The sequence below is a fragment of the Barbus barbus genome (genome assembly GCF_936440315.1).
Source record: "Barbus barbus genome assembly, chromosome: 19".
NCBI classification, from domain to species: Eukaryota; Metazoa; Chordata; class Actinopteri; order Cypriniformes; family Cyprinidae; genus Barbus; species Barbus barbus.
In genome coordinates this window covers 6,065,054-6,083,339 of record NC_136747.1, presented here as the reverse complement: position 1 = coordinate 6,083,339, position 18,286 = coordinate 6,065,054, and the positions used below count along the sequence as shown (strand labels likewise).

General features: G+C 36.8%; 1 protein-coding gene across 1 annotated transcript; it reads left to right on the top strand.

Moving 5' to 3' along the window:
- Positions 1 to 1,317: 1,317 nt before the first annotated feature.
- On the top strand, positions 1,318 to 17,837 carry LOC306885316 (mRNA cap guanine-N(7) methyltransferase-like). The gene is made up of 11 exons (XM_079441770.1): positions 1,318 to 1,397; positions 1,722 to 1,837; positions 2,755 to 2,893; positions 3,035 to 3,157; positions 4,181 to 4,296; positions 4,449 to 4,630; positions 5,567 to 5,731; positions 6,049 to 6,166; positions 12,850 to 12,951; positions 13,036 to 13,069; positions 14,398 to 17,837. Exons 1-11 carry the CDS (start codon positions 1,379 to 1,381, stop codon positions 14,433 to 14,435), a joined length of 1,152 nt encoding a protein of 383 aa, XP_079297896.1. The 5' UTR covers positions 1,318 to 1,378; the 3' UTR covers positions 14,436 to 17,837.
- Positions 17,838 to 18,286: the final 449 nt, after the last annotated feature.

The window sequence follows — 18,286 nt, the reverse complement described above, 5'->3', positions numbered from 1 at the left end:
GTCAGCTCATGCAGTGATGGAGGGTCTGTTTATCACTATTTTTTAGGTGGGCATGGAATTTAATGGCCCTTTTTTGAATTGTGATTATAAGTGGGTATAATCCTATTTCTGCTCTGCAGGCATTATTTGGGGTTTTGCGCTGTACTCAGAACAAGACTTTGCATAGTTCGGTCTGCAGAGTCTCTATTGGGTGTTTGTCCCATTTAGTGAACTCTTGGCTTGTGAGCGGGCCCCAGACTTCACACCCGTAGAGTGCGATGGGTTCTATTACTGATTTGATTATTTTTATCCAGATTCTGATTGGGATGTCAATTTTAATATTTCTCTTAATAGCGTAAAAAGCTCTCAGGTCGTTCACAGCTTTGTTAATATTCCCTGTGTTGTTAATATTTATGCCAAGATAAGTGTAGTTCTGAGTGTGCTCAAGGAGCATGTTGTCTAATTTAAAACTATGATGTTGGTCTTGGTTGCTGGGTCTTTTTCTGAAAATCATTATTTTTGTCTTTTTGGGGTTAACTGACAGGGCCCATGACTGACAGAAGATGTGCAGGAGGTCTAGATGCTGCTGTAGACCCTCTTTAGTGGGAGACAGCAGCACCAGATCATCAGCAAACAGGAGGCATTTGACTTCAGTGTCTAGTAGAGTAACTGATCCAGAGCCCTGGCTAACTCATTTATGTAGATATTGAACAGTGTAGGACTTAAGCTGCAGCCCTGTCTCACTCCACGACACTGAGGGAGGAATTCTGTGTGTTTGTTACCAATCTTAACAGCAAATTTGTTGTTTTTGTACATTGATTTGATGATGTCATAGGTTTTTCCTCCGATGCCGCACTGGATTAATTGAAGAAAAAGACCTTCATGCCAAATGGAGTCAGAAGCTTTTTTGAAGCCAATAAAGCATGAGAAAATTTAGCTTTTGTTTTGGTTGATTTGCTTATGGATTAAGGTATGGAGAGTGTATATATGCTCAGATGTGCAATATTTTGGTTGGAAGCCAATTTGACACTGAATATGGGCTAGTCTGCTGTTTAGGATGTTGCAGAAAAGGTTGCTCTCTCTCTCTTTTATTACACTTAGGCTATGCATAGAATAGCATACTTCCATAAACTGGTACAAAAATAAACATTTCTTATGTTGCAGATCCAGCTGGAGGCGCTGAATTACACGTGCTGCATAGTGAAGTGATGTGAAATGTTTAAAACGCTTATCATTCCATATTGCATTTACTTCCATAAACTACTTAAAAAAATTATTGTCAAAAAGCATCCTGTAGTGTGCAGCTGCTATAGACGCCGGGTCTCCAGGCGGCGCTGCGGCGCGTCTCTCGCGTCAAATACTGCGGTAAAGATTGGTGAAGAGCGCTGCTTGTGGATACATGATGGCGCAAAACTCAAGTGAGTGCAGCAACTTTGATTCAGTCTTCAGCGGTCTGTGTGTTACATAATCATGCTGTTAAGCACATGCACTATTAATATGATGCATAATGTTTGTCTCATTCTAAGTCCAAGCGGTCTCGGTCAATCTCAGCAGATGAAACACGTGCCGAGACTGCTAATTTAATCCGACTCCATAAACCTCATTTATATGAATTGCTTTCCATTTCAGATATTTTTCCCTTAAATGTGTTTTTTTTCCACCTCTGTGATCCATTGCTGTGTTTAAAAGGCGTATGTATATTTTATAACACAAATACTAATGCACTGCTTGTGTGTTTGAAGCGGACAGTAAATATGCCGATGAGGACCGCATAGGATCAGCCTCATCCTCATCTTCCTCATCAAAGAAGAGACATTGGGACGGCGATGATGAAGATCACGCTGCCAGGAAGAAACGGGTAAGCTCGCAGGAATAGTTCACCCAGAAATAAAAATTTGCTGAAAATGTGCTCATCCGCAGGCCATCCCTGACGTAGATGTTTCTTCATCAGAACAGATTTGGAGAAATGTAGCATTGCATCACTTGCTCACCAATGGATGCTCTGCAGTGAATGGGTGCCGTCAGAATGAGAGTCCAAACAGCTGATAAAAATGTAATAATCCACACCACTACAGTCGATCTTGTGAAGTGAAAAGTTGCACTTAAATGCATCATTAAGGCGTTTTTTAACATAAATTGGTTGTTTCTAGCTAAAATATGGGTCTCTATCCATACTATTGCTTCCTCCAGTGAAAAAGTCATCTCGTCTGAATCAGGAGAGAAATATGCACATATCAAGCACTGTTTACAAGTTCAGATCTAAACAAATATATGGGTGGATTTTGATGTGAGAGGAACAACAGGAGATGGACTTTTCACTGGAGGTGAAATTACAGATTGTGTTATTACAAGTGTTATTACAGATTATGGACTCATATTGACCAGAAGGGACAATTTGAAGTTAAAATGTCTTCATGATGGATTTGTTTCTTACAAACATGCAGCTTTTCACATGATGTTAATTGATGGAGTCGTGTGGATTAGTTATTGTAGTGTTTTTATCAGCTGTTTGGACTTTCATTCTGACGGCACCCATCCGCTGCAGAGGATCCGCTGGTGAACAAGTGATATAATGATTAAGAAACAAACACATTCTACAACATATATATGCATTCATGAAATGCATGAAAAATGCTCAATAGCTCTTTTCATATCTCTGGGGTTCGTCATAGTTGGATAAACTTATATTCAAATGAAAACATTCTTTTTTAACGTTCCAGTGTGTCGTCTAGCCATGATCTTCTCTGCTCAGTTTGAGTTTTTTTTGTTTTGCAGGTCACAGAGGACTCGTTACACAGTCAGAAAGTGGCCACACATTACAACAAACTCCAGGAGTGTGGCCTGGCAGAGCGCAATAAAAGCAGGATAGTCCACATGCGCAACTTCAACAACTGGTTGAAGAGTGTCCTCATAGGTGAGAAGCAGCACAAGCTTGCGTTTACCTGTCAAGGAATCGTGTTTCATGAGGAGTGTGGGTCCATGCTTGTTTGTGGTTGGGGTAGATGGTGAGGATCTCACAGAGTTGTTGTTCTGAGGTCTGTGTGTTGGTCCTCAGCGGAGATCTTGGACAAGGTGAAGGAAAGACGGAGAGAGGTGACCGTGCTGGATCTGGGCTGTGGAAAAGGAGGAGACCTTCTCAAATGGAAAAAAGGACGTATTGATAAACTAGTGTGTGCAGGTAACTACACAGCCCTCTTCATACTTTGTCTTCATTTGGAAATTTTAAGGTCCTCTTTACACCAGTATTAGGATCTCTCAGTGAGAAGAAAACCGTAGATCTGTCTTTCTTTCTTTTTTTCTTCACCGATTTGTTTGTGCTTTTCCAATTGGTAAAGCCATACCTAGCTAACAAAGTTTAAAGCACACTAGTTGCATGTCAGATGTGTAGGCAGTCCTTTGCTGTTTTCCAGGATCAAGACTAGCCTGTAACCAGTTTAGATATTTTGAGAGCAGGGTTAATAATATAGAAATGTGAACAGCAATTTATTTTGCATAGTATTTACTGAATGAAAAATGAACAATTTGAATGTTAATAAAAAAAAAACATTTATACTTTAAATAGCAATGTCATGATTCTGGAATATAGTATTTTTCACAAATTGTTAAAAACCAAAAGACCTTAAAAAGGTCTTATATCAGAGCAGGAAGTCTTAAATTCATAAAGTCATGCCATTAAATGTTGCATGCATTGCACAACAAAAAGTACATTTTTCAGTGCTTTTGTTTTCCAATACAAATATTTAAACATTTTTAAATCAAGATGTAAAATGAACTGAAATACTGTAGACATTTAACCTTCACGTTAAAAGGTTTGTTATTTTTAGCTTAAAATGCAAACGGATCGTTCAGTTTGTTTTGATTCATTTAAACCAGTGATCCTCAAATCTGGCTACTGACTACGTCATAGCGGCCAACTGGATATAGTGCAGCGTAGTTTGAAATGCGAAGATAAATGCTGTAATACTTTTAAAAATATACTTTTCTTGTTTTACAGTATCCTAAGGAACTGGTATACTGTCAAAAACTAAACTAAAAAAAAAAAATGAAATATTGGCAGACCACTAGTTGAGACAAATGAGCATTGACACAATTATTCATCGCTACCAAACAATGATGTTACTAGCAGGTGTAAAGAGGGCATACATGCACGCCAGTGCTCTGTTTCTTCATATTGTAAATCATTTGTGTTTGTACATCACAGATATCGCTGCTGTGTCCATCGAGCATTGTCAGCAGCGCTATAATGACATGAGACGGAGGGGTCACCCGAACGACCGCACGTACTCAGCCGAGTTCATCACCGCAGACTGCGGCAGGGTATGAGCACTGCACAAATCACACACTTCACCTGCTGTTTCATTTGTTAGAGGCACTCGGTTCATTGTCAGAAGGAAAAAAGACAAAAGTCAGTGCACATCATTCAGTACGTGACAGTACAGGGTCGCATTCACTCTCTCTGTCTGTTTCAGGAGCTGCTGTCTGAGAAGTTGAGAGACCCTGAGCTGCGGTTTGACGTGTGCAGCTGTCAGTTTGTGTGTCATTATTCCTTTGAGAGCGAGCAGCAGGCTGACACCATGCTGAGAAACGCCTGTGAGAGACTCCGGCCGGGAGGATTCTTCATCGGAACCACTCCAGATGCATATGAGATGGTGTAAGATCTCTCTCTCTCTCACTCACACACTATTATTACAATGTCAAATAACTGTTTCTGTGAAAAATTGATTCCTGTGATCAAAGCTGAATTTTCAGCTTCATTTCTCCAGTATTCACTATTCAGTGTCACATGATCCTTCAGAAATCATTCTAATATGCTGATTTGCTGCTCAAATATTTCTCATTATTATAAATAGTTGTGCTGCTTCATATTTTTGTGGAAACGGTCATACCTATTTCAGGGTTCTTTGATGGATAAAAGTCAAAAGAACAGCATTTATTTGAATCTAAATATTTTGTAACATTTCATTACTGTCATGTTTGATCAAGTTAATGCATTGTTGTTGAAAAAAAGGATTGATTTTGTTAAAAAAAAAGAGAACTTTTGCAGGGTAGTGCACGTATTTCTACATCATTCATAGAAAATTTGTCTAGTTATAAAAACAGTAAAATAATAGTGATTATAATAACAGTCAAGACTTGTTTTTCACTCTTTGTCGTTGGCCAAAATAAATAATGACTTAATATTTTATTTCTAAACAGCAACATAACAGTCTTTGGAATTATTGACATATTATTTTTACTCTATTGTTTTTAAGCCTCTTGAACTTAGTTTTTTTTTTAGTTTATGCTAAAAAGCAAACTACTAAATTTGTGTTTTGTAATGGACAGTGTGAACTTATTCGTTGAAATTAATTGAACTTCCCAATATAGTCTTGGCATTTTTGCCAATAAAGTTTAAATCGGAGATGCTTTTAAAATAACTCTGGCGTTATGATCAAATTAAAAGCCAAAAAGATCATCGCACTCTTCACAGTTGTGTTCACAATGCCAAATAACACAACAATACCAAAATTAATTAATTCAGGTTAACCAAAAATTCTAAATGGTTGTTTCACAATGTATTTTAATATTATGATGTGTTGATTCACAGGAAGCGTTTGGAGGCGTCGGACTCCGACAGCTTTGGAAATGAAGTGTTCAGGGTGACCTTCCAGAAGAAGGGAGACTACCCTCTGTTCGGCTGTCAGTATGACTTCAGTCTGGAGGGTGTCGTCAACGTCCCAGAGTTTCTGGTGTATTTCCCCCTGTTTGAGGAGTAAGTGTCTCATCCTCTCAAACACATAGTGTCGTCATGATTGCGGTTTCCTGATAGGCCAGTAGAGAGCGCAACAGCTCCATAAATGTGTGTTGGATGTAGTCTTGATTTCATAATGTTTATTTCTGCTTTTAGAAAATCCTTAATAACATATGCAGTTTGTTTTAAATGGAATTATATATAAGGTTACAGATTCAAGCAAAAAAGCACTTATACTGATCATTTGTGTTGTGGAAGAGACATTATAAATGTAATTTAAATTCATTCTAATTGTATTGTTATTCATTTATTATTATTACTTTTCTTTTTTTGTCCAGAATGGCGAAAAAATACAACATGCGTCTGGTTTACAAGAAAACCTTCAAAGAATTCTTCGAAGAGAAAGTTAAAGATGAGAAGAACAAGGTTCTGATGCAGTGGATGCAGGCGCTGGAGGTTTGTGGCTCTATCCTTGACTGACACTGACCTTTGAGAAGGCAATCTCTTGGTTATTTTCTCCATTAATTCCTTAGGTGCCTCACAGTTTAATCTAATTCTGGTTATGGGAGTTACAATTCTATTCCATTGTAATTCCACTATACATTTTTTATTGATGATTCTGCTTTGCAAATGCAAAACGCAGTAACACATTTTGTCACTGTCAGTGAGTTATGAGCCCCTCAGACTATGATCTGTCCTTTCCAGACACAATATTCGATATCGATTCTCAAAAGCCGCGAATTGATCTTTTCCAGTATGTATTTCAGAAAACATCTAAAACAAGATCTGATTAATGCGAATCTTATCATTAGTCTTCTCCATTAGATGTCACCCTCTTATTTACCCTGCGTGATGTTCAGCAGAAAGCCTGTTATTCATTCAGTGCTTATGGCGGAGATACTGTTGATGAGAACCAAGAACAATGCCATACGTGTTATATGTAATGCTCAGGTAAAATTCTATAGTAATACTACAAATCTGCGGAAGCATTTGATGATATGCATAAGGTGCCATGATTTCCGCAATGAATGAATGGCGGCTGGCGCAATGCACTGCTTTGTTTACTACACGCATACTAAAGCTGGACGATGCTCGCGGTGTTTTCATCTTCTGCCGTCTCACTATATGATGATATTAACACACGAATATCATCTCCAGCTGCGCTGAGAGTCAATTCATTAGCATTGTACCGTTTAATTTGAGAAAACTACAGTTATATTACATACACAGCAGCTGCAAGTTCTTCACAGCAACCTGTCAAAGTTCGGTTTAACTTGAAGAAACTGTCAGAAATAGTACTATTTAGCAGTCTTAAGACTCAATGCAGGGCTCATCCCTGGTAGCCCTTCGGGCAGGTACTCTTCAGATTTTGGTTGCCCGAAAATAATTTAACTAGCCCAAATAAAATAAAGACCATAAATGTCAATCAAAAACATTTTCAATACACAAATATCAACGAATATCAAGGAAAGAGTTTTATTTTACTATTCACAAGGTATCTGCAGAATTCTTTTTAAGGCAAGAAATCTATTTAAGGCAATTTGAAAAATTATTTCTTTTACCATTTAACGTATTTAAAAAGGCCTTAACTCTTCAGTTTAGTTGTATCAAATTTAAGGACCCGTGGGAGCAATGTTCCCTCTTGCTGAGCAAAACTTTTCTCTATCGGTCAGACATTTCTGGCACCTGAGCAAAAGCATTCTTTATACCAGACCTGTAGAGCACGCACACAAAAAAGTGTGTAACTTTTAACTTTAATGTGCTATTTATATTTGATCCTTGATGTAACTAAATTATGTACATTTAGGAACACTGCGTGGGAGCCCCGTATTTAAGGCAGCCCGTCGGGCAGTGCAGTGATACATTTTGGTAGCTCGACTGGAAAACACAATAGCCCCGGGACGTCGGGCTAGCGATTTTGCGAGCCCTGCAATGTAACAGTGCTACTACTTCTACTACTATTACTAATAAATATTAATAAATCTTTATTTTTAAAGGAGTAATCACATTTGTTTTCTTTTTAAAGCTGCAGTCCGTAAATTTTTTTGGTTTAAAAATGATCCAAAATCAATATTTGAGAGAGTACATAACCAGCCAGTGTTCAAAACTATCACCTTACTTTAGCCCGATCCACAACAGTTAGCTTATAATAATGTCTTCTAATTTGAGTGGTACGGGTAGGTTTTCGTGGGAAATTCGAGCATGGCACTGCATCATTACGTTACGTCTGTAAACATAAATAAGTTGTCCTGGCTAGTAGGCTATCGCATGTGAGGATCCTGCAGGTGGAGGATCATTTATAGCCTTTTCTCACAGCTGCTGGAATAATTAAATGTATCATTTTGATGGCAGATTGTAATCCAGAAAGGATTGTGTGTTTATGAAACTAAATGAAATTAATTATATTCCAGTTTTAAATGTGCTTCTGATTACAGATAGCCTGGGATTACACAAGAATTGTATTTTAAAGAAAACCAGTTCGAAGGGAGCATAGTTTGCTTTTTGGGGTAGAAGAATTTCTTTATGAATGGCTTGACAATTAGATTAGACTCTACGGAAATTGAAATCTTCACGCTAATACACACTATACTCGTTGTCACGCAATGCTGATGTTGTTAACAATAATAATTTGAGAATAAAGTATAACAATAATAATAATTTGCATGGTTTGTGATGAGCTAACGGTTCATTACATTTAATCACCATTGGTAGCGCGATTTATTGTAATGCTTTTTTCCTCAGTTGGTCAGAACAAACGTGGCAGACTTGTTACTTGTTCAGATGACAATATACGGTGAAAATTCTTATTTGGGTCATATATTCCAGGTTGTAGGCTAGAATCTGTGATTCTTACAGTATCCACACCAGTGAGGTGACTGACAGACTGACACACGTACTCTTCAAAACATTAGCTTCATCCACGCTGGAGCAGTACCAGAGCACAACCCCACGCATGGAAGATAATTCTGCACAGAGCTGCAATTCCAGGTTTTCAAACAGAGATGGCGACAAAGAAGCAAAACTTATGGACTGCAGCTTTAATTTTAACAGTAAACCTCTGTTGTGCAGCACTTTGTTTGCCAAAAAATAAAGGGGTTTAATTTTCACTTGATTAGGGTAAATTAATGTTTTATGCCTTCATCTGATTACCTATAAACGTTTTATAGGGCCATATTATTGTTCAAAAAAAGGACCCTATACAAAAGAAAGAATAAGTTTAAAATACAGGCCTGTGGCTCTTAATTTCTTTTTATTTATTCACCATTTGTAAACTGTTTACTGTTAATTTTTTGCAATAGCAATGTAATCAAAAAATCGAGAATCGACATCGAATCAAAACCTAGCCCTAGTTACAATATTACAGTGGAATTTAATTGTGTAACAGTAAAATGCTTCATCTTTCATCCACACTACACAGTCCTTGATATTCATAGGCCTTGTTTAATGTAATAATACACGTTATTATTCAGTGCACATTATACAAAAGAAAAAATTTTTGTTTTCTTAATCCTTCAGCAAAATGGATGAACTTGCTCTGCGCCTCTATTAATTTTTGCGTTTTGGTTGCTATTGGCTGCACAATATTTCCTGCCCTTTCTTTTAAACCACCTGTTATATAGAGAAGACTTTTCATGAATCAGTCAATTTCTGATCAATCCCACCCTATAATTCTTATTTATTTAATGTCCTGAGTTAATCCAGGAATGCATTGTGTTATAAAAATATCACAGGCTTTACTTTAATGCCAAATTACTTGAACTTTTTTAAACTACTTTACTTTATTTGACTTTAAATATACATTTCCTGACTATAAAGTGGCACTTAATATCACTAACATAGTAATTAATTATAGCATTTATGTATGATACCCATGTAATTTTCTCAAATAAGTTTGATTAGTGTGTCTAAGCACGTTCCAGTGTTGTGACTGACTTTTTCAGTCAGATTGACTGTAGCCGCACAAGCACAGATCTTCAATCGAACACAGCTGTCATAACGGTGTATTAACACAAATTGAGCATATTTAACGCTCCTCGAGCCTCTTTCCCCTGTGAGAAATCCCTCTCACAATCAGCTGTAATCCCATTAGCCTCCCAGTGCTAACGTGAACATGGCTGCTCCAGAACTGCAGAAAAAAAGACCCTGATTTTGAGCAGACTGGATGAAACTGGTCTGATTTCATCCTGTGAGCCAGATCTTCTCCTCCTTTTTTCATCTTTATTTCTTTGTTCTTCTGTAAAAATATCACCAGCTAACTCGATAAATTGGACTAAAAAGCCTTTGGACTTAATTCAGAATCTCATAGAGACTTGGAAATGGGCTAATTTGACTCCGACTAGCAACCAGCCGTTGGCCATGAACACACTCTGAAGTGTCAGGAGTGACAAACGTATTTATATACGAGATTGAATCCTCTAAATTAGTTTAATTTGTGAAGAGAACAGAACTCACTCTCAGGCTGCGATGATTGACACCATAATAACCATAGCATATTGTTTCTATAGCAACCGGGACTTCTAACTGCAGCTGCAGTGACGCTCTGACTTTACTGATTAGCGATTGGCTCTTTCGTTCAGAAGGCGGGGCTTCCTGCGATTGAGCGGCCATATTGAGCATTGCATTTTTCCCCATTCAAAACAATACAAGTGACATGTCTTGGGTATTCTATAGTCTTTGGTAATATCATGGTATACCGTAATCATTGTAGCGATATATATAATCACAATATAGTTATAGTTAACTACAGTAGAACAAAAAATTATGAAATACTAAAAATACTATAAAGAAAATTATAAAAACACTGCATATTCTTCGGTGTAAACTACATTTATTCCATGGTCTGTCTGAATACTGGATCCTGATTGGCTGGCAGGTATGCAGTAAAACCGTTTAATGCACAGGTAGTTCCGAGTCAGTTTAGTTACCGTCCCATATTAAAGTACTGCTTTAATTTATGCACACAAACCCTCACACACACACACACACACACACATCACTCTCTCACACACACACACACACACACACACACACAAACACACACACACAGAGCGAGAGAGTCAGATATCGCAGATTGTGCACAAACTTGTTGTCAAGGCTTCCCTGCGATTTTTCTTAATAAAATAGCCTAGATACTAGATCACTACATTATATTTCACAGCAACTAGGTGGCACTTTTTTTGAAGTAATTAATTTTGTAGAGAGAGAGGCGCAGATGCAGCATGCAGGTAAAGCACACACAACTGTCATCTTTCTCGCTCCCTCTCTCTCGATCAATCGATAATAATAATTTAATTTAATAATAATTTATTTTTAATTGAAATGTTACTCATTCAAATAAATGTGATCTTTCCACACTATTTCATCTGTGTGTCTGATTTGAAGCGGGCAGAATGCTAGAGCTAAAGTGGCATAATTGTCATTTTTATCCTTCTGTCAAATATTGCGCTGCAAAGAGCAATACTAGTTTTAACTAGTGCTGTCAATCGATTAAAGAAATTAACTAATTAATCACACATTTTTCTAAAATTAATCGTGATTAATCACGCTTAACCCCACCTAACATTCAAGTTTTTAAATAAACAATCTTCAAATGTACAATGTACAAACAACATAAAGACAGTATATTTTTATATTTCTTTAATGGTATCTTTTTCATGACTGAAGGCCAGCATCACTGATATCAATACTACTGATGTCTCTATAAAAAAATTTTTTTGCCCCCTGAATATTTAACCATTGACTGTAGCCATTCAGCATTACAGTATAATTGAGAGCTATCAATTTGAACATTTATTAGACTTAACATCTAATTTAAGTGAACTTAAAACAATCTTCACATGAACCCATTATAATAAATGCCATATTTAGGTACTTGTGCCCTTCAGCAGAAATATACAGAAAATGAGTAGTTACCAAACACTAAATTCTAAATTTAAATATAGATGTTAAAACTATAAAAGTTATTGATTTGCTCTTTTTTCTTTTGTTCTTGGATTAATAGACATCACAGCAGCTGGTTATTAACTTGTTTGCCTGCTATTGCTTTAAAAGCTGCTGCTGCTGAAGGTGACGCGGATCTGACATGCATCTTATTTTCTCACAAATCTCTTTACATTTTCTGACTCACTTCAGGTCTGAAAGTCTCAACTAATGAGCGGATGAGTTGAATTGGGTATTTTAGATGAGGGAGACAGTGCTGGGGTGCCTCAGGACAGTTTTTAAAACCATTTCAGAGACATGTACTTAAATGTGAGCATATATAACATAGGCTATTGCATGCATGCACACAGTTTAAGGCAGCTTTAATCGCCTTTTTGGTAACTTCATGCCTTAACTGACGGCATAACTACGACATTGCATGCACGTAGTTTCTTTCGCTGTATGATATGAAATGATATAGGCTATAGCGCGCACCGGCACCTTTGTGCGTGTATTTGAAGAGTGCCCCAGCAACTTCCTAGCAACCATTTACAACACCCTAGCAACAATATAGTACAGTTGACTGGGATTTCTCAGCACCAGAACAATTTAGGGGTATGATGGTGGGCTCTTTTGACTTGATAGGCAAGCAGTTTTACATATCACTCTATAAACTATCTAGCCACACCCTAGCAACCATTTAGAGCACCCTAGCAACAATACACTACAATAGCCTGTCGTATCTCAGCACCAGAAAATTGTAGGGGTATGATGGTGGGCTCTTTGGACTTCATAGGCAAGCACTTTTACATATCACTCTATAAACTATCTAGCCACACCCTAGAAACCATTTAGAGCACCCTAGCAACCGTACAGCATTGTGAATAAGCCAAATCCCAGCTTCACAACATCATAGAGACATGCTGGTTGGTTCTTTTGATACGAGCAGGCAATTAGTCTAAAAAAGTATCACTATGGTAACTGTGCAGACACCCTAGCAACTATTTAGAGCACCCTAGCGACCGCATTTACAAGCAATATCTTAGCCTCAGAACATCATACAGACTTGAAAGTGGACTCTCTTGCAATCCCAGCTGCCTAGTGGTGAGTTTTATCTAGCGTTATCTCAGTTATCTGTAGATAATGATGTCTGTTGAACCATACCACCTTATCTTTGCTTTGCCAGAATCAAACAGTTTTGTGTCATCTTGTTGTCATAGCAATACCCTCCGGACGAGAGGGTCCGACTGGCATCCGACAGTCCGGGGGAGTACGAACACGCCAAGAGAATCGCTGCCAATCCTGCTGCGAGACTTCCACTGGTGAGCCCTAATATAATTTTCTTCAGCAGGGAGCATTTTTTCTTTGTATTAACTCTGTTCTGATAGTTTGCTCTTTCTCCACAGGGAACCTTGAGCAAGTCTGAGTGGGAGGCTACAAGTACGTGGTGATGTTCTTCCTGTTGAAATCAGTGTTCAGTGGCGTCTTTTGAAATTGATGTGTTTCATGAAGTTAAGACCTCTTTCTGAGGTTTTTATGTATTCGCATGACTTAAGATAATACAGTGACTTTCATCAAAAGTCACAGCTGAGCTGTTGGATATGCATATTCATAGAGTGTAACACGCGAAAGGGCTCATTTGAATTGAAAACGCTGCCCGCATCCAAGCCAGGAAATTAAAGACCCCAGCTGTGAAATCACTTTTCTTCTTTAGATAAAGTACTTGATGTTTCCTCCTCCTGAAGTACAGCATGTGGGTTGGCCATCAGAGAAAAAACTATTAAATTAGAAGTACTTAACTTGCAACTCCACAAACAGAAAAGTTCAAGTAATTACGTGTTTTGTTTTTTTTGCATACATACCATGGTAGTATCATGGCATTCATTTAACATTTTACACACACTCTCCTAAACTGCACTCTCTATCTTGTTTCTGTGTACAACATAATTCAAAAGAAATGAGTGCTTTTATTCACCAAGGATGCATTAAGTGTTTTAAAAGTGACAGTAAAGACATTGTATTTCAGATAAATGCTGTTCTTTTAAACAAAGAATCCTGAAAAAAAAATATTTAGGTTTCCGCAAATATATGAAGCAGCACAATGTTTTCAACATTGATAGTTAACAATAAATGTTTCTTGAGCAGCAAATCTGCATATTAAAATGATTTCTGAAGGATCATGTGACACTGAAGACTGGAGTAATGATGCTGAAAATTCAGCTTTGATCACAGGAATAAATTACATTTTAAAATATATTCAAATAGAAAACAGTTATTTTAAATTGTAATAATATTTCACAATATTACTGTTATAAAATAAATGCGGCATGCGTCTTTCAAAAACATAAAAAAATCCAAATGACCCCAATCTTTTGAACAGTAGTGTTTAACAACATGCGTTTATATAAAAGTTGATTTTATTTTATGAAATGCATTGGACGGTTGAAAATGATTCAATTCATGTTTGTGCACAGCATTAGGTATTTATTTATGGTGACATGTTTAGTTAAATGCTGCTGTTTTCAACTTGGGGTTGCTTTCTATTTTTGTGTTTGTTGTGTTTAGTGTAATTTTTTAATGTTTGTTAAATTTGAGATTCATGTATTCAAAATTGAAGTTAATTCTGGTTTGCACCTGGGATTAATAACATACGTTGTCCTTGTGAAATGAGATGACACTAAATATGGGTTTATAATGGCTCTATAATGTGTTTGATCATTTTATTTTTAACCTTGACCAACAACTCTTCCTTCTCTCTCTGTTTGCAGGCATATACATGGTGTATGTGTTTGAGAAAATGTCATGAGTCCGATGGATTCTCCATCGAGCTGTTGTATACAGATGAGTGAGCCAAAGATATGGAGTCTCATTGTCATTCATCTGGTTCCCAGAATCCTGCTCAGCATGTCCATTTCACAAACCGTCAAATATTTGTATACAACCGGAGCTTTTCCTTCACAAGTGTGTGTGTGTGTGTGAGTGTGTGTTTTGGTGTACACAATGCACATGATCAATATTCTGTCTGATATATTTCTGTTTATCTGTCATGGTTCACCCGCTACCCTCTCTCTTCAAGTCAGGCAATCTAATAACCCTGTAGAGCTTACAGTCATACGCTTCCTTTGGATTTGACCTTGATAGTAATCAACCCTTCCCTTCAGGTTTGACTGAAATCTTGAGTCTTGGATTCTTTTCTTTTCTGTATTCATCTGTGAAAGGTTGATTGGTATTGTTTTTAATGTGTGATGGGGCTGTTTTCTGACAGTATGACAAGTTGACAAATCCCTAAAATCTCTTTTTATTGTACCTGTCGTTTAAGTAATGAGGTATAATGTTTTCTCTCTTTAATGTTGTCTTTGAACGTCAGGAAGGGTGTGTTGTTCAGTCTGATTTCTCTATGTAGAGCTGTGTTGCTGGTCTTGAAGTTTGTCAGGGAATTAAAACCTGCTTTAGGAATGTTAAACCTCGAGTTTGTCAGTTGAATGCCTGTTTATATTTTATGTTTTATATTATTTTTTATATTTTGTGCTTCACTCTGAGACATGCAGCCCAACAAACTATATATTAAATCACAGCCTTTTGTGATTTGATAAGTGCCCTAAGCTATATGGTAGTTTGTTTTAATATATGTAAAAATGTCATTTCTGATATGCTAAAGCTGTATTTTCAGCACCATTACTTCAGTGTCACATGATCTTTCAGAAATCATTATAATATTCTGAGTTGCTGCTCAAGAAACATTTAGTATTATGTTGAAAACTGGGGCTGCTTCATAATTTTGTTAAAAGCATTTTTTTTCAGGATTGTTTGATCAATAGAAAGTTTAAAAGAACAATGTTTATTTGAAAGAGAAATCTTTAGTAACATTAAAGTGTGTTTGGTAGCAATCCATCTGGTTTGTTATATTTGTGCTTGAGATTGGAGCATTAGTTTAACCAAAAACATACAATATTCCAGTAATCACTTTTAAGAAAGTTTATTAATGAATTAACTGAAAAAAAGTTACATGGTCAAAAAATTTTAGTGCTTCAGTATTACATTTTTAAAGATTAACAGTCATTGCAAGAAATTACATCAATCGCATTATGCAATATTAGGGGATTTTCAATTTCAAAGTTTTCAGAAATATCTAAATATATTGCACTTTTTAAATTGACAATTAAATCCACACACACACATATATATATAAAAAACGTGTGGCTCTTACATACAGTCTTGGTCAGAATTATTGGCACCCTTGGTAAATATGATCAAAGTAGGCTGTGAAAATAAACCTGAATTGTTAATCCTTTTGATCTTTTATTTTAAAAAATCACAAAAATCTAACCTTTCATTGAACTAAAACAATTGAAAATGGGGGCAAATCTCATTATGAAATGTTTTTTCTCAAATACACGTTGGACACAATTATTGGCACCCCTAGAAATTCTTATGAGTAAAATATCTCTGAAGTATATTTACATTCATGTTCACAATTTTGAGCACTCCAGGGTGATTATGAACATGAAATTATCCAGCCATGGCTTCCTGTTTCACAGAAATATAAATAGGAGGGAAAACAAAGCCCGAATTCCCTTAATCATCCATCACAATGAGAAAAACCAAACAATATATTTCTGATGTGCAGCAAAAGATAATTGAGCTTTACAAATTAGTGAAGTGGCTTTAAGAAAAGAGCTAGAGCAGTGAAAATTCCCATTTCCACCATCAGGGCAATAATTAAGAATTTCCAATCAACATAAAATGTTACGAAACTGCCTGGAAGAGGACATGTGTATATATCAGGGATCCTCAAATCTGGCCCATGAGGTCCACCTTCCTGCAGAGTTTAGCTCTAACCCTAATCAAACACACCTGAGGATGCTAATCAGTCTCTTCAAATCATTAGAAAATCACAGGTAAGTGAGCTTGGTCAGGGTTGGAGCTAAACTCTGCAGCAGATTGGCCCTCCAGGGAAAGATTTGAGGAACCCTGGTCTATATCGTCCTAATGCACGGTGAGGAGGAGAGTTTGAGTGGCTAAAGACTCTCCAAGGACCTTAGCTGGAGAATTGCAGAAATAGTCGAGTCTCGGGGTTATAAAACCTTTTAAAAAAAAATGTTGTTCGGGAGGGTTTCAAGAAAAATTCTTCTAGCTCATCCAAAAACAAACTCCAGCATATGAGACAGTTATCAGACACGACTGGAACTTCAAATGGGACTGGCTTCTATGGTCAGATGAAACTAAAAAATGAGCTTTTTAGCAGCAAACACTCCAGATGGGTTTGGTGAACACAGGGATGAAAAGTACCCCATGTGTCCAATGAAATATACTGCTGTATTTTTGATGTTGTGGGCCTATATTTCTGCTGGAGGTCCTGGACATCTTGTTTAGACACATGGCATCATGGACTCTATCAAATACCAACAGATAAAAAATCAATAAGTGACTGACTCTGTTAGAAATCTTATAATGGGACATGTTTGGATCTTCCAACCGGACAATAATCCAAACACAAACCTCAAAAACAACACAAAAATGGGTCACTGAGCACAAAACCAAGCTTCTGCTGGCCATTCCAGTCCTCTGACCTGAACCCTGTAGAAAATGAGTGAGGTGAACTGAAGAGAAGAAGCACCGTCATGGAGCTGTGAATCTAAAGGATCTGGAGAGATTCTGGATGAAGGAATGGTCTCTGATCTCTTGTCAGGTGTTCTCTAACCTCATCAGGCATTATAGGAGAAACTTTAGAGCTGTTAAACTGGTAAATGGAGGTTTCAAAAAGTATTGAATAAAAGGGTGCCATTAATTGTGGCCAATGTGTATTAGAGAAAAACATTTATTTCATAATGATATTTCCCCCATTTTAAATTCTTATTATCAAATGAAAGTTAGATTTTTGTGAATTTTTAAAATAAAAGATCAAAAGGATTAACAATGCAGATTAATTTTCACAGCCTTCTTTGATCATATTTACCAAGAGTGCCAATAAGTCTGACCACGACTGTAACATAAAAAGAAATGGAATAAGTCGCTGAACGAAGGAGGATCAAAATCAAGTCACAGTGTGTATCTTATTTCATCCAGCTGCTTTAAGCACCACATTGCATCTCATCCTCATGGTCTGCACCAAATTGGCCAGTTCTTGCTGTGAGTATATATATGTATTAGTGCTGCCAAACGGTTAATCATGATTAATCACATCCATAATAAAAGTTTTTGTTTACATAATATTGGTATGTGTGCTGTGTATATTATGTATATATAAATACACACACATGCATGTATATATTTCAGAAAAATAGGTTGTTTATATATTAAATATATTTCTAATATAAATTTAGACATGAAAATACTTAAAAATATTTTCAACATGTATACTGTATGTGTGTGTATAAATAATAAATATTCACAGAACACACATATATTATGCAAACAAAATCTTATTATTACGGAAAACTTGTGAAACCCATCTGTTGAGTGGCAGTTATGTGGGCTAAATTGCTTTTTTAATGAGAGTTCAGAATGGCTGAAGCTGACAGGATGACGACAGTAGCTAAAATAATCAGGCATTGCAATGTTTGTCAAACCACACTAGCTTCTGCTTCTGTCAGGTTACAGCTGCAAACTGAGGCCAACCTGGACACTGGCTCACCAAAACTGGACGGCAGAAGATTG

Coding starts and splice junctions, on each gene's coding strand:
- LOC306885316 (XM_079441770.1), top strand. Junction 12,952..13,035: donor CTGCTGCGAGACTTCCACTG/GTGAGCCCTAAT, acceptor CTTTCTCCACAG/GGAACCTTGAGCAAGTCTGA. Junction 13,070..14,397: donor GTCTGAGTGGGAGGCTACAA/GTACGTGGTGAT, acceptor CTCTGTTTGCAG/GCATATACATGGTGTATGTG.